At 36.0% G+C, this 17602-nt stretch overlaps 1 protein-coding gene across 2 annotated transcripts in view; it reads right to left on the reverse strand.

Moving 5' to 3' along the window:
• Positions 1-438: 438 nt before the first annotated feature.
• The window catches only part of MRPL22 (mitochondrial ribosomal protein L22), a 50260-nt gene continuing 33096 nt past the window's right edge, over positions 439-17602 (reverse strand). For both annotated transcript variants that reach the window (XM_044661759.1, XM_044661760.1), the window contains 4 exons: positions 14899-14964; positions 12956-13033; positions 10861-10930; positions 439-722 (listed from right to left, as the gene is read on the reverse strand). In XM_044661759.1, the coding sequence (XP_044517694.1) occupies positions 511-722; positions 10861-10930; positions 12956-13033; positions 14899-14964 (426 nt within the window). In that variant the 3' untranslated portion in view covers positions 439-510. The remainder of the gene's footprint in view (positions 723-10860; positions 10931-12955; positions 13034-14898; positions 14965-17602) is intronic.

Raw genomic sequence — 17602 nt, forward strand, 5'->3', positions numbered from 1 at the left:
AAATATATTAGTGCTTCACACTGTATCAATAGTGTCAGAACCAGCATCACTTCACAGCACTCCCTAAAATGGTGCAATAGATCAAAATGCAGATACACTTACCTTTGGACAGAGATGGAACAACTGGAACCAACAAGGGCAGACTAACTTTCCCTGACTCTAATGATGGTCTGCAGTTCCCAGTCTCAAAACTGCCACCTGCAGGACAGCAGCTAGAAAGTTAACACTCCCTTTGAAGTATACCTGAGAAAGCATTCCCAATAATCTTTTCTCTGTAAGAGTTGAAAGGCGATCTTCCCTTCTAATTTGCAGACACATACAAATATGCCCAGAGGCTTGTATGATGAGCACAGCCTTATAAATATTAATATAAAACAAGCAGCTTCCCTCAGGCTAGATACACAGTACTGCAGAAGCCAATGACAAACCACAAAAACATTTGTCTTTGTTTTTTATTTATGTTTTTGAGAAAAAGTAGAAGGAAAATATACATAGTAGGGTCTGAATTCATCACAGTGAATTAATGATGGTCCGATTCCGAAGCTCCTGAACATATTCCTTGGCATGGGCAAAACTCGTCTTTGGTTGCTCAGGCGGAGGAGGGGGTCCTTCTACCAGTTTCACAAAGTAATGGCAATAAACCTTCTCCATAATGCCATGAAAACCTCGGCCATGGTAGCGAATGCGTTTCAGACACTGGCCTCGTCCAGAGGTGGATTCAGCTAAAAAGGGGAAGAAAAAGAGTCAACTTTAGAAGATGCTACTGTCTTCTATTCGGCAGCAGCATAGGGTTCAATGTCCTTATCTCAGCTTGACTAGAAAATGAATGTTTACAAGACACCAGAACTGAGACAAGATATCTGTGTGCCCATGGCAAGGTTTGAAAATCTGCCCCAAGATGAGTTATTCTCCTCCAGATCATCTGAACCTTCACTCTTAATCTAAGTAACTTAACACAAACCAAATACCAACATGCCATGAAGATTTTGATTTTTTTGGTATTAAGGATATGTGCACTTAGAACAATAAGTTATTTAAACATCCCCTGTCAAGCCACCCTTTCCTGCCCCTTCTTTCCTCCACATGGCCTTCTCCAAAACATGACCTGGGAATGGGGCAGCTGGGTGGCTGATTGAAAGCCAGGCCTAGAGACAAAAGATCCTAGGTTCAAATACGGCCTCAGACACTTCCTAGCTATGTGACACTGAGGAAGTAATTTAACCCCTTTGGCCTAGCCCTTACTATCTACTGCCTTGGAATCCACAGTATTATTGGTTCTAAGATGGAAGATAAGGGTTTGGTTTTGTTTTTTTAATGATCAGTGCCCAAATCAGTTTATCAACACACAGATTGCTTTTAACTGTGTTTGTAAGCCCAGCACTTAGCACAGTGCCTGGCACATAGTAAACACTTAAATTCTTGTTGACTGAAAAACTACCAAATCTGAAAGAACTATAAGCTGATTGGTCATTCATTGCAGAATATGTCCATGAATGCTACTATGGATATTCAAATATATTCACAAATAAATTACACAGTTCCCTAAATTAGAAAAGAAGATATTAGAGCTGAAAGAGATATCTTAAAAGATATCTAATTGAATCAACTGACTTAATATTAATGGATGGGAAAATTTAGTCCCATAATGATTTACCAAGGTGACAAGCTGAAACTATTATTTCCCAGGTCTCCTGACTCATGCCTGGCATGGTACTCTTTCAATAAACATTTGTTATGTATCTACTGTGTCCCACTATACCACAATGCCTCTCACATGCTACATCCTGTTCAGAGTTGTAAAATGCATGAGTCTCTTAATAGTGTACAATTCTATTAGTTTAGTTCAATTTTCTGAAGCAATCCAGTCACCCAAAATACTGGCCTTCTCTTAGTTCCCTTTCCAAACTAATACATTAAAATATAATTTCTTTTTCAAAAATATAATTGCCTCTTGGAACTATGCCCAAAGGGTGCTAAAAGACTGCCTGCCCTTTGATCCAGCTATACCACTGCTGGGTTTGTACCCCAAAGAGATAATAAGGAAAAAGATTTGTATGAAAATATTTGTAGCCTCAGTCTTTGTGGTGGCAAAAAATTGGAAAATGAGGGGATGCCCATCAGTTGGGGAATGGCTGAACAAATTGTGGTATCTGTTGGTGACAGAATACTATTGTGCTAAAAGGAATCACGAACTGGAGGGAATTCCATGTGAACCAGAACAACCTCCAGGAATTGATGCAGAGTGAAATGAGCAGAACCAGGAGAACATTGTACACAGAGACTGATTCACTGTGGCACAATCAATTGTAATGGACTTCTCTACTAGCAGCAATGCAATGATCCAGGACAATTCTGAGGGAGTTATGAGAAAGAACACTATCCACATCTAAAGAAAGAACTATGAGAGCACAAAAACAGAAGAAAAACAACTGCTTGATCACATTTGTTCGATGGGGATATGATTAGGGATGTACACTCTAAATGATCACCCTAGTGCAAATATTAATAATATAAAAATAGGTCTTGATCAATGACACTTGTAAAACCCAGTGGAGGGGGCAGCTGGGTAGCTCAGTGGAGTGAGAGTCAGGCCTAGAGACAGGAGGTCCTGGGTTCAAATCCGTCCTCAGCCACTTCCCAGCTGTGTGACCCTGGGCAAGTCACTTGACCCCCATTGCCCACCCTTACCACTCTTCCACCTATGAGACAATACACCGAAGTACAAGGGTTTAAAAAAAAAAATCAGTAGCAAAAAAAAACCCAGTGGAATTGCTCATTGGCTACGGGAGAGGGGTGAGAGGAGGGAAGGGAAAGAACATGAATTATGTAACCATGGAAACATATTCTTAATTAATTAAATGAACTTTTAAGAAAATACAATTGCCTCAACTCAGGTTTCTCTTTTCCTTTGAAACCACAAAATCTATAGTTCAATTAAGGAATTTTAAGTAATTCAACTCATATCAATATTCAAAGCTCTCATGTTTTTATTGTGACATAATTCAGCATCATGTGAATTTAGTTTATGGTAGGAAAAAGAGATACTCTCTCAAAGTATCAAAGACACTTCCCTAGCCACAACTATCTCATGAGACAGATTTCAGAAGTAGTATTTCCACTTTGCAAAAGAAAAAGCTAAAGAAGAGTCTGAGTATAATAATAAAGGAGTTTCTGCCCTGTAGATCTAAATTCGAATTTCCTACTGGGTCTTCACAAATTTGTTTAAAGGTTCCAGAAAGAAAGCTGTACTACACAAATCTTTATAAAATAGCACAAATGGGAACACTGGGGCTCAAATATAGCCTGGGAAATCCAGTATCAGAATCTGCCCAATGCTTATAAAAATAGTGGTTTCTTTAACCTAGAGTCCCTATTCTAATCTACTTCTGCACTTACTACAAAATAAATGATGGATAAGTACACTATGTCTAGCCTCAAACCAAATCACTAAGCTACTCGTCAAAATAGAGTGGGGGCAGAGGAGGTAGGTATTAGAGAATGTGTTCACTATTTCCCTTCCATATCCCCAAAGTACCTAATTCAAACTTTTGTGTGTATGTGTAGTACTAGCTACTACTATTGTGTAGTAGCTCAGATGCAGTCACCTAATGACTCAATTTTACCCTCAAGTCATGAAATATCATCTGTAACTGCAAAACTTTAACCATTGCTTTCTTATAACAAAAAAGGACAAATCCTTTCAAAAGGAAGTTGCTTCAAAATACTAAAGGTCTTATTTGGCACATGAGAACAATAGCACACTATATACATCAGAGATCTAAAAGAGTCCTGAACTATTATAATATCCTCATAACTGGTCTTTCAACCTCCAGTGTCTCATCAGCAATCCTGAACTTTGGGGCCAGATTAATCTTCCTAACGCAGTGACCCTGCTCAAAAACTTTCCAAGGCTCCTCAGTGTCTCAAGGAATAAGATCAAATTTCAAGACTTGATAGTCAAAGTCCTCTACAACCTGATCCCCAATATTTCCAACACCAAATCTAACATGAATTCTATACTTTAGGCCAGTGATGGCGAACCTTTTAGAGACTGAATGCACAAAATACAACTCTCATGCCACATGTGAGCCACCCTCCATACCCCAGACAGGGGAGGGAGGAAGGGCTTCCATTGGGCTGATGGGCAGAGGGGTGGGTGATGTGAGAAATGTCCTCAGGCATGCATGGAGAGGAGGAAGAGAGCAGACCCCTCCAGCACACGTGCCATAAGGTTCACCAACATGGCTCTAGGCAAACCAATTGTCTCATTGTTCCTAGACCTGGCAGGGGGGAGAAGTGCTCACTTCTATCTTCGCTTACGTTGTCGGGGAGTGGGAGACCCCTACCCAGAATATCTCCCAAGTTCTTCCTGACAGACCATCCAAATGTTACTTGTCCTATAAGATCCAATTCCAGCACTTAAGCCTACACTACCCATTACAATCTACAGGGATGAACTCTTACAATTCTGCTAAGTATTATTCAATTTAGTACACTATCCTATTATCCTGTATTGTTATGCTTTATCTCCCCAAGTGGATTATAAATTCCTTGAAGGTAGACAACATATCATATCTATTTTGTCAACTATGTCATATTTCACCAGTGCCTAAATCTGTGCTAGATATTCACTATATATATGACAATGTATAAATAAGAGTTAAGATCCCTCAAAAAGTGAGGAACATGAAGATTTTAGATCCTGGATTCTAATAAATAACCACTTTCAAATACAAACTTTTCATAGCATTTTACCTTAGTAGCTCTCTTTTCATCATTTTCTGCCAAGAAGATTAACTCACAAAGTTAATCACTACAAAACTCATCACTTCAGATGCCATGAATCATTAAAAAGTGACATTTGATTCATCCTTGTCCACTTGTTATGAGCTATTACCAATGCCTTTGGTCATCATTGTAAGTTTGGATAAGAAATGAACTTTCTAAGTCTGTGGTCATGCAAGTCTAAAGTTCTTCCTGACAGACCATCTAGATGTTACTTGTCCTATAAGATCCAGTTCCAGCACTTTAGCCTACCTCATTACAATCTACAGGGATGAACTCTTACAATTCTGCTAAGTATTATTCAATTTAGCACATTATCCTATTATCCTATATTGCTATGCTTTATCTCCCCAAGTGGATTATAAATTATAAATAAATATTTATAAAATGCATTTATCAGACTGATGACAGCCATCTGAAGAAATTAGGTTATATTAGTCCAAACCCCTCATTTTTATAAAACTGAGAATCAAGACAGCTAACCAGGTCACTGATAAACTTTGGCACAATCAAACGTAATAGACTTCTCTTCTAACAGCAATGCAATGATCCAGGACAATTCTGAGGGCCTTATGAGAAAGAACACTATCCACACCCAGAGAAAGAACTATAGGAGTAGAAACACAGAAGAAAAACACCTGGTTCGATGGGGACATGAATGAGGACATAGGCTCTAAATGTCATTCTATTGCAAATATTAATAATATGGAAATAGGTCTTGATCAATAATACATGTAAAACCAAGTTGAATTGCTTGTTGGCCACGGGAGGGGGAAGGGAAAAAGGAGGGAAAGAATATGAATCGTATAACCACGGAAAAATATTCTAAATTAATTAATTAAAAAATTAAAATAAAATAAAATAAAATCACTCTAGATGATTAAAAAAAGAATTCAATTACCACCTGCTAAGAAACACCAATGGAACTGAATAAAATTATTTCAATCTGGTTTTGTATTCAGATTTGTAAAGCAAAAAAGGTCACTAAGGAGGTTTAAGAAATTCTTTTGCTCCTCATCCACCTCATCTCCTGCTGAGTTTCTGGGCATTCCCTAACATTATTTATTCATGCTGTTCCTATAGGAAACCGCTTATGATTAACTACCACAGCCCTGCAGTCATCTGAGTTGCCATTTTGATTTCCCCGTGCATGTGCCAGAATATAATTAGTAATATGGGAACCTGATTTAAAATAAGATGTTTCAGTGGAAAGTCACAATTTAATTGAATTCCAGAAGTAGGTGTAGTTACCTCTATCAATTCCAGGTTAGCAGAAATCAGATTTCATTTCACCCAGAATAAACAGCTCCTTTAGGAAAGAGGTACTAAGACAAATAAATGGAATTTTAGATTATTTTTCAGTCTATTTTTGAAAAATTCTAACAAAGCTTCTAATTTCCTCATTGTCATTCATTCTATTTTCATGTTGAGAGGACCACACTTTTGGATTATTTTTTTGAAGCTCAAATATCTTTCAATAAAAATTCTTCTTATAGTATAATATAGCCTTGGCAGATTGAGAAATTTTTGCTTAGGCATCAACATCTTTGTTTGATTACAAAACTGCTGAGGTCAGTGGTAACTGTTTGCTGAAGTTAGGGGAAAACAACAGCTTCAACTACTTTACCTAAGAATGGTAGTAAGAGGCCCAGGGCAGCTTTGTAATAAATGTTGGACTCCTTAGAGAGAAGGAGCTTGCTGCAAAACATCCCTTACAATTATATAAGCACTTTATGGTTTTCAAAGCACTTTCACTTACATTATTTCATTTGATATCCATCAAGAACACAAAATCAAAGATGATGCCTGAATATCTGACCTCTTATCATAGCCTCCTGTCTTCCTCATCAATCTACCCTACACGCTACTACTAAAGTAGTGCTCTTATAATATAACTCTTATCATATAACACACCCTAGCTCAAAAACTTTCCACTGGTCCCCTTTATCTACCAAATAAAGTCAGAAATATTAAGCCTTACATTTAAGTTCCTTCAAAATTCGGGGTCAATCTACCTTTCCAACTTTATCTCTCACTATTTTTTTTACAATAGGATCACAGACTCATATTTTTAGAGCTGGAAGGGACCTTAAAGGTCACTAACTGCAAGTCCCTTATTTTACAAATGAGGAAACCAAGGACCAGAGAGATTAAGTACTTGGCTGGTGTCACATAGCTAACAAGTATCTAGGACAGGATATGAATACAAATTTTTCTGACTCCATGCCAATGCTCTATCTACTATATCACACTGCTTCTCCATATCATAAATTCTAGGCAATACTCTAAACATACCAAGTAGGTTTCCCACCTCTGTGCTTTTTTTTATAACCCTCCAGATTTTTGTACATGTTGTTTCTTCCACCTGTCTAATTCTTACCTGTCCTTTGAGGTACTGTTTAGATGCCACTCTCCATGAAAACATCCCTGCTCCCAAGTTAGAGGTTCTTCCTCTAAACCAAACTAGCATTTTGTTTGTCTCTTATTTAAGAAATATTTATCAAATAATTAGTGTATGTAAAAGGTTCTAGGGATACAGTGAAAAATCATAGACCCTATCTTTTGCCCCAGGAAAATTTGAGGAAGTAAAGATCACTTAAAACTGCATAAGCAAAAGGATGAAAGACAACATCAGGAGAAATAACTAGAGGACTAATTTGACAAGAACATGAAATAAGTAGACTAGGAAGAAGCGGCAGTTTGTGGAAGGCTCTTGATATCAGACTAAGCAATCTACAAGTAGTTCTGTCAAATATGAGGATTAAAGAGAGACTGGAGTCAAGGAGACCAGTAAGAAGGCACTAGTTTAAGTAGGTATAGTAAAGGCTACTCTAAGGTAGTACAGTGAGGAAGGAAGGAAGGGGACACATGTGAAGGGTGAATCAAGAGGTCATAGCAATGATGCAGAAGAAGGGATAAAAAAGAAAGCTGGTTTTCAGTTCAGATAATGGGTATGGTAGTGAATTATTGTAATACACCACTAACAGAAACAAGGGAGTCAAGCAAAAGGAATGATCTAAGGGAGAAGATGACTTCAGTTTTGGATATTTTGAATTTCATATACCAGTAAAACATCTAAGTTCCTAATTACATTTTCACATATTTAGAACCTATACTATGTTTTTTATGAAGTGGTTTCTCTCCTCTACTAGACATTAAGTTAATGCCACAGATTCCTTGCTGCCTTTTTATCTCATGTCTTCCACACATCACATGATTAATAAATGTTTCTCAACTGAATAAATGAAGTATCATGATTTGAGAGAAGAAAAATACAAACCTAACTTGTCATTTGGTCATTCCAAGCCACAGTAATATTTAAAATCTAATAGATTTTAATATTCAAATAGTTAAGTTCATTGTGTAAGCTGATGCTGCTAACTGAAAAAATTATAATTAAAAATAAAAAGAACTTTTACCTCTGGTACTATTCCTACTATGGGCCTTATGACAAATTATTTCAAAATAAGTTATGCTTTAACTACCTTTTAAATCACATCACAGTGGAGAGTAGTTATATTAATGGCCAAGAATCAGTCTGAAAGATCTAAATCCTATTTGGTCTCTCTTTACCTTCTTAGTAACAGACAGTCTTGAGTTCTGCTTTCCTATTGATGTTTTTGTTTCTCAGGAATCAGTTTGACCGCAGTCTCTGACTTTCCCAAGAAAAAGAGAAGACATGTACTACTTGTCCTAAGTTCATGTTTCCCTGCTTTCTGCAAATGGCCTATGCAAGACAGGCTAAGGAGGATTTTATCTTGAAACATTAATAAAACATCAAGCTCTGGGTTACTAGCTCAGCGATACTCCTCTATCACATAGGCCTCAATGAAAAAACAAAAATAAAAACAGTAGGGTCACTATTTTTCTACCGAGTCCTTGAAGAGCATAAAACATTTCCTGCCAAGGGGGTAAGGGATCTGGGGGGGGGGGGTCTTTGTGTCACTTAATGTTTAGAATGGTGATTCTTAATGCTACAAGTATATTCCTATTTTATTTCTTCTCTTTTTGTTATTTTTTTTTAATCAGTGGGGCCTATTGTATCTATGTCTAGAATCCAGGGTGATGCACTGCTATTTAGGCTGCTGGTCCACAGCCTGCAATTAACTAGACTCAATACTGATGGGATTGGTCACTAACACTTATTCCTGTTTTTAACTTTCAGTAAAACTTTAAGTCATTTCCTGCATTTAGTTTGATCCTGGGAACTGAAGAGCACATGCACACGAATATGCATGCACTACAAGCCCCTTCCTTCCAGGAGTTTAAAAATAATGGTTCTTAACTTGCGTCCATGAATTATTTTATAAAATATTTCAATAAATTGCATTTCAGAAAAATTGGTTTGCTTTGTAATATTATGTATTTTTCTTTATACACTTAAAAACATTATTCTGAGAAATTTGGAAGCTTCACCAGACTGCCAAAGAGATCCATGACACAAAAAAAGTTAAGACCCCTAGTTTTAAAAAGCAGACCAACTAAAATGGGCATATCCTTTGACCAAATATTACCACTACTAGGCATCTTGGTGGTGCAATGGATAGAGTGCTGGACCTGGAGCCAGAAAGATCTGAGTTCAAATCTTGCCTCAGAGACTCAGCTGTATAATCCTAGGCAAGTCACTTAATTTCTATCAGTCTCAGTTTCTTCATCTGTAAAATGAAGACAACAATAGCACCTATTCCCCCACATTATTATAAGGATCAACAAGATAATATGTAGGGTACTTTTCAAACCTTAATGCACTATATACATGCTAACTATTATTTGTCATTATATATTCTGAGATCACAAATATTTATAACAGCAATTTTTGTTGTAGCAAAGAACTATAAAAAAGCGGGTACCATAATAAGCACTGGGATGTAACTGAACAAATTATAGTACATAAATGTAAAACAATATTATTGTCTGTAATAAATGACAAGAGATGAGTTCATAGGAACCTGGGAGGTATTCTATTAACTGACCCAGAATGAAATAAGCAAAACCAGGAAAAAAATGTAGACAATAGAAACAACTGGAAAATAAGTAAGGACTAAGATCAATTCAATGACTACCCACAGCTCCAGGAGACTGACAATTATTCATGTTTTCTACCTCTTAACAGAGGTGATGGACTAGAGGTAATGAAAGAAAATATATTTTTTAAACACAGTCAACATGTGGATATTCTCTTATTTAACTCTTACTTTTTGTTATTTTTTAAAAGGATTTTTATTGGAGTGAGCATAAGATTTAACAAGGAAAATTGAATGGGAAGTGATACTAATAGCAAAAAGAAGAAAAAAGATTTAATGAATCATTTAATAAATACAAAAAGAGTAGAAGAAATTTCAGAAGTGGACACAATAAGAAGGGTAGGGTTTGGAAACAGTATATTAAATGAAAAAAATACTCCTCCCTATCAAAAAAAAAAAAAACTTCCATTGTACACAGTGGAGATTAATGGTTTCATACATAGTCCTCTTTTTCTGTTCTTCTTTATATGGAAAAATGTTCATGTTTCTTGATATTTGTCAAATGCATAATAATTAAAAGGAAAAATTCTTAAAATACAATCAGCTAATCTACTTAATAGAAATGCCAGACCAGTACTAATTATTTATCATAATTATTGGCTACAGGTTTCATGGCCTTCATTGCCTCAGATTAAAAGAAGAATTATGCATTCTAGTTATTAACATTTATATCTAGGTAACATTGGCATCCTTCTGAGATTAACCCTTAACTACAATTTTCAGTGGCTCTACTCAGTCTTGAGTTACCAGACATAAAAAAAATCCTATTAGAAAAAGCACCTAGAGGGGTAGCTGGGTAGCTCAGTGGATTGAGAGTCAGGCCTAGAGACAGGAGGTCCTAGGTTCAAATCTGGCCTCAGACACTTCCCAGCTGTGTGACCCTGGGCAAGTCACTTGACCCCCATTGCCCATCCTTACCACTCTTCCACCTAGGAGCCAATACACAGAAGTTAAGGGTTTAAAAAAAAAAGGAAAAAAAAGAATAAAAAGAAAAAGCACCTAGAATTACTAGCAGAAGGTATTTTTCAGTAAAAAATATCAAATCATTTACCTATATACAAATTGGATCTGAACTCTACGTTGTGGTCTCTCACTGCCATGTCTTGTGCTTCTAAGAGAACCTACAACAAAGAAAAGAAAAGAGTTAATACTGGTGACCCTTACTTAAAAGAGAATATAGTTTCTTGGCTCCTGTTATCTCTATAATAGCATCATTAATTATGTACTTCCCCAAAGTCAGTTTGAGAAAGGGACTCTAAAATAATAATAAGAGGAGGGGCAAAAGGAACTTTTTTCTTTAGGAAAGATTTGCAAATGCAGGGAATATCAGCTATACTACTTAAATTTTCAGAGGAAAAGACAATCTATGAAGGAAAAGATAGCAGCAACTTCAAGCAGCACTCTTAGGTTCTGAACATTGTGTCTGTAAGTTAGGGACTTACCAGAAAGTTAACACCACAGCTTGAGAAGTCAAAAAACTAAATAATAGCTTTAAATTATTTTACATTCTCCCTTAAACTTTAGGTCCAAAGTAGCCATTAACAGCAGTTCTCAAAAATTATATTTAAGAATTTTTTCTTAAAAGCTTGAAATTAAATAAGAACTGCAGAAATATTTTGAACTGATAATTTTCTATAGAACCAAAATCATAACATAGATCAAATGTGGTGATGAGTCCCACAGCATGATCCTTTGTTCCTTTTAAACATACCACATCTATTTCATGATTTGATGCAGAGAGAAATAAACAAAGTCAAGAAAACAATATACAAAACAATGACAAAGTGGAGACATCACCACAAAACAATCCAGAGTGAATGTTGTAAAATTACAAAGAACCAGCATGGCCCCAAAGGAGCCTGGAAAAAAACACCCCTTCCTCACTTCTCTGCAGAAATAAGAGGTCCATGAGTGGGGGACAACACAAGGATGTGTACTTTTTTTGATGTATCGATGAATTTTGTTGATTTATTTGCTATATAGGATGGCTGTTTGGCAAAGGGGAAGGAGATACTGGGAGAAATTCTGGTGATAAATTCTGGTAAAAACAAGATACCAGGGACAGCTGAGTAGCTCAGTGGGGGCAGCTGGGTAGCTCAGTGGATTGAGAGCCAGGCCTAGAGACAGGAGGTCCTAGGTTCAAATCTGGCCTCAGACACTTCCCAGCTGTGTGACCCTGGGTAGGTCACTTGACCCCCATTGCCCACCCTTACCAATCTTCCACCTATAAGTCAATACACAGAAGTTAAGGGTTTAAAATTTAAAAAAAAAAAACAAGATACCAATAAAAAATTTTTTTTCGAATGATACAACATCCAGTATAGACCTTAGCATAGATAGTACATATTCAATAATATCTTTAATTAATACTACATGTACTCCTCTATGAAGGCAGGAATTATCATTTATTTATTTCAATATCTCCCTCAAGACCTAGCTTGCAAAAATGTGCTTCACAAAGCAAATACTAAATTTCACTGAATAAATAAATAATATAGAAGACAAATACTTTTTAAGTGACTTCTTAAGAGAAGGTGCCTGGTTAACAATGTTCTCAAAACAAAGCAGATGCAAAATCAAAAGAATGAGAACAATTCTGGATTAAAACCAATTAAAGAAGTAGAACTTAATGCTGCAACCTGATGTCTACAGATGGCAAGGAATAAAACTAAGAAGAGTACTTTAATTTCATGGGAACTAGTATGCCAAAGATGACTCAGTACAATTATAATAAGTACTATAAATATAAGTTTCCATTAAAGATACCAATTCTTCATTAAGGAATTTCTAAAAACTGTACCTGTAGAGAAAATGTCAGTAGAATATAAGGATTTTAGCTCTCTCTAATGATTATTGGCATAAAGAAAGGTCAACATGTAATATAAAGAAGGTATATGCAGAAAAATTTACAAGGCACACAGAATAAAAGTCTTCTTAATTCCCACAATTGCCAAATTCATCACCAATTTAGCATTCTTTAAAGCATTTATAGTAAAAAACTTAAGGACCTTAAGACTCAATAGCATTGGTATTAAGATTTCCTTTTTATAAAGGAAAAAGAAAAGCCATATTTACCTCTTTGATTATTTTTTTATTTTTATTATCAATGCAAAACACATTTCTATATCAGTCATTGCTATAAATACCTCTTTGATTATTTTTGCTCCCTTTTTGTCACTGAATTCCATTTGGGCCACCGCCTGGTCAATGGACATTCCTCTTATCTAGAATTGTAAAAAAGCAAAGAAAACAAAAAAGTACAATTAGAAAAGGAAATCATCCCTTCCACCATCATTTACTTCCAAAATCTAATTACTATCTCTGACTGGAACTTTAATTAATCACTCAACAAATGTTTAGTAAGTGCCCAGTCCGTACCTATGAACTCCAATAGAGAACCAATATGGCCTCAAAGAGGAGATATGGGAAGACACCCCAATTTCATTCCTTCAACAAAAATGAACCCAAAAAAGGAAGTTTAAAAGGGGGGTCACAAGCCTTCATTTTATAAACAGGCCCAAGTTGGCCATGTTTTTCTTGCATTTTTACCTCTCTGAACTTCTTTCTCTACCATGACTCAAAAGCCTTCTCACCCTGGAAGATTACTCCAATCCAAGGGCCCCTTCCTCTGGCCAATTTCTCCCAGAACCTCCCATTTAAGGACTACATTCACACCTTCATTCTCTCAGTGCTCTGCTCAAGACTCTCCAGAATTATTTTTCTACCTTGTCTCTCAACTCTACCTTTTCAGCTTCTTTCATGTGTTGTCTTACTCCAATAAGCAACTTGAGGGTAGAAATGTTTTTTCTTTCTGCTAGCATCTGATATAATGTCTGGCACATAGCAGAGATTTAATAAGCCAATTTAATTTAAGCCCTCTCTTCTACCCAGACTGGCTAACTCTAGTTTCTCCCCTCTCCAATCCCTGAACATATCATTTCTCTTCAAAACCCTTCAAAGATTCATTTCCTATTCAATCAAAAATAAACTGGCTTTTTTTAAGGCCTCTATAAGTTGGGAAGACCACACATAAAATGAGCTAGGAGGAGGTAGAAAAGGGAAGAAGGGGGACAGAAAGCAAGGCTAAAAAATCCAGAGTCAGGAGCAGAGCCAGGAGAGAAGTAAGCATGGAAGATGACACCTGGCATTTCCTTAAATGGTGATCCCAGGCAGGAAGATTGGAAGCTCCCTGAGAATTGAGTCAGAGCTTATCTTTGTATCATTAATGCTTACCAAGTATCTTATACACTGTACGTTGCTGCATCAAATTACTGAGTAAAAAGTGAAGGTCTTATTTAATGCTAACAACCCCTAAAAGACAGAGATTTAATCCTCCAAAAAAAGAAAAACAAAAGGAATGAAAAAGGAACATTAGCATCCTTATTTCAAAACTGTTTTACTAGCTTATATATTTTAGGGATAAACTTTGCTAGTATTGCTAAGATATACCTATTAAATACTAAAACAAAATTCATAGACTCTTAGGCAGACAGTGCACACAGCTATCAAAGAATGGCAAAAAATGCTAGGGGTTAAGAAATAAGCTAGTTCCTCTCCTCAAAGAGAAGAGAAACTGCCTATAATTCTTCCTTTAGACACCTTTACACATAATCCTCATTTCTAAGATAACAAATCAGAAGTATTAACTCTGGGAAGATTAACTTCCTAGAAGTGAAGCCTCCTAAAACTGTTTTCAATACTCTCTGCTAACTCACCAGGATCTTCAAATAGTTTTTGCAGATCTTTAGTTTAAATACTAGATCATGTCTGGTTGAATATGTAAAGTCACTGTGGCTTAGTTTTTCATAAGAAAAATCATATCTAATTCTTAATTTTAAGGCATCACTAACAATAAACAAGAATTTTTTTCAATTATCTACATAAAAACTTGTCTGAATAGAACTAAACCTTCATTTCTTCAGGTTTTTTTTAAAGAAATAAATATCATTAAAGAAAAGATATTTTCTTAGGTTAGATTTTTTTTTTAATCGTCTTATTCTAAAGTAGTAATTTTTCAAAACACATGCATTAAAATTCATTGCCTCCTTTCTTAAATACTTCACATTCTAGTTAGTCATTTTTATCTTACCAATTTTGCTAAGTACCACATCTTGTCTTTGCTGTATTTTATTTGTCTTCGACAGTGGTAAATTTCCTGTGGAAAAGATTTTTTAAATCTTGGTAAATTTTTCCAAACAACAATAACATACATAGCTGTTGTTATTATAAGGAAACATGGTGTAAATGAATGGAACATTAATACCATACCTTGTGTTTTAGACATGTCTGACAGAAACATTTTAATTTAACATTAATCCAATATTCAAGCCATTTCTAGCTCAAAGAAAGATGTTGAAATGAAAATAGTCATCCTCCCCCATACCCTCAGACATGTCCCTCTTCCAAGGCAGAGTAAGGTAACATATTATAGAATCTTGAACAAGGAAAAGATGGTAATATGTTAGAATACCATTTGGGGTTAACATTTTAGAAGTCTCCTAACAGTAGTCACACTACCCCATTTCCTTCTGGACTTCTTCTTGTGATCAATTTAATCATTGTGAATGGAGAAGACATCATCTCTAAGGGATATATCCCTCTTCAGGAAAAGGGGGAAAAGGAATTGGCCCTTAGATAAGTCAAGAGTTCAACCACTTGGGGGAACTGGGTGGCTCAATGGATTGAGAGCCAGGCCTAGAGACAGAAGGTTCTAGGTTCAAATCCGGCCTCAGACACTTCCTAACAGGGTGACCCTGGGCAAGTCACTTAACCCCTATTGCCTAGACCTTACCATTCTTCTGCCTTGGAACCAATACACAGTATTAATTCTAAGATGGAAGGTAAGGGTTTATAAAAATAAATTTTTTTTTAAAAAGCTCAATCACTTCAGGAGGTGAGGAAGGCACTAATCTTAACAAGACAAGTTTATTAAATATTTACTTTATTATTATTATTTATTCATAATTATTTTGATATTTATATCTTCATTTTAATCGTTTGTTTGTCTACCTTTATTCTACATTTGGTTACCACATTCATTTCCTAAAGAATGGCCTTTTGTCCCATTATGCACACTTCTAAAATGAGAGAGTGAGAAGTAAGTTGGAAAAGGGCTTCTAGACCAGAATGATATTCAGTTGTATGAAAAGTCACATAACTTTTAAGAAAATATATATATCAAAAATGCTTCTCTACTGCCTTTGAAAGTGTTGTCCTAAAATTAAGAAAAATAAAAAGTATCTTCAATCTAAGAAAAAAGTACACAAGAGGAAATGTAGCATAGGGAATAGAGAAAGGCCTCAGAGTCAGAAAGATCCAGGTTCAAGTTCCTCCTCTGACACATTGTGGCTGTGTGATTGATCCCTGACAATGCACTTGACCACTCAATATTCAATACGCTAAAACTGAACAGTGTGGAAACAACTGATATGCATTGGTGGAAGGCTTTCTTTACCAGAAGTTCCCTATACCTATAAATCCACAAATCTAAACAAATGTAAATAAATATATACCAACAAATACACACACAAATGTGTGTGAAAACTAAATGTAAAAAAAAAAAATACCTATTGTCCAAACTATGACATCAGGTTGGACAGCAAGTCCAATGAGTTGTTCATGAGTATATATAAGATGGTTAGAAATAGCAAGACAGTCCTGGACTGAATAGAATAGAGAGCAGCCTGGATTTCTTTTGGGAAATTGTGGACAACACCAAGGTGGTGGTGCTGCTGCTGTTGCTCCTACTGCTGCTGCCACTACCTTCCACCCATCAAACAACAATCACATTTTTGACAGTTTGTTGATGATACTGTATGATTCTGAATTTTGGAATAAATATGACACTGCAGTTTGGAGGACAAGAAATATGTGATAGGAAAAGTAGTTGGGCTGGTCACATAAGACAAGAGGCAAGGGATACCAGACTACCAGATGGACATCCCATGTGATGAAATGATAATCACAAAATATTAAAAGAGTCCTAGGAAAGAATCATGCATAATAAAAGCTTCTCTACAGTACAAGAATCACATAGGATAAGAGGATACAAGTGGAAAGTATGGGATATACACTGACAGAGGGAATACCTGCATTGAGAAATCATACATAGATCTGTATGTTTAAGTATATATAGTCAAGAGGGGCAGCATAGTATAAAGAATAGAGAGTGAGTAATGGAGTTTGGAAGACAGGTTAATTTTGACTCTGACACATGCTAGTTGTGTGACAGTGGCCCTCAGACAACTAAGACTACATATGACAATAATAATAGTAATGCACTTACTATGTAACAGGCACTGTGCTAATTATTATTTATATTTTTTATTATTATTTCATTTGATTCTCATAATAATCCTGGGAAATAGCTATTGTTATTATTATCCCCATTTTACAGATTAGGAAACTGAGGCAAATAGAGGTTAAATGATCTGCCCAGGGTCACACAGCTAGTAACCGTCTGAGGCCAAATTTGAATTCAAGTCTAACTCCAAGCCTAATGCACTATCCACTGTACTACTCATCTGCCTCAAGTTAGAGATGCTATCTGTATTAGTTGAGGGAATTTCCACACTGGAAGTTCCCCACACAAATAAAATCACAAATTCAACCCCACTAGGGGGAAAATATACGTATACTATATAATAGTATAACATATACACATACATATGTGTGAATATATGTGTATATATACACATATATATATGCACAGGCAACCCTTCACATCACATTTCCCCACAGCAGTTTCGATATAGAAGGCCAGGATAAGAAATTAAATGGAAATTTTGGAGGGG

The sequence above is a fragment of the Gracilinanus agilis genome, chromosome 2 (assembly GCF_016433145.1).
Source record: "Gracilinanus agilis isolate LMUSP501 chromosome 2, AgileGrace, whole genome shotgun sequence".
NCBI lineage: Eukaryota > Metazoa > Chordata > Mammalia > Didelphimorphia > Didelphidae > Gracilinanus > Gracilinanus agilis.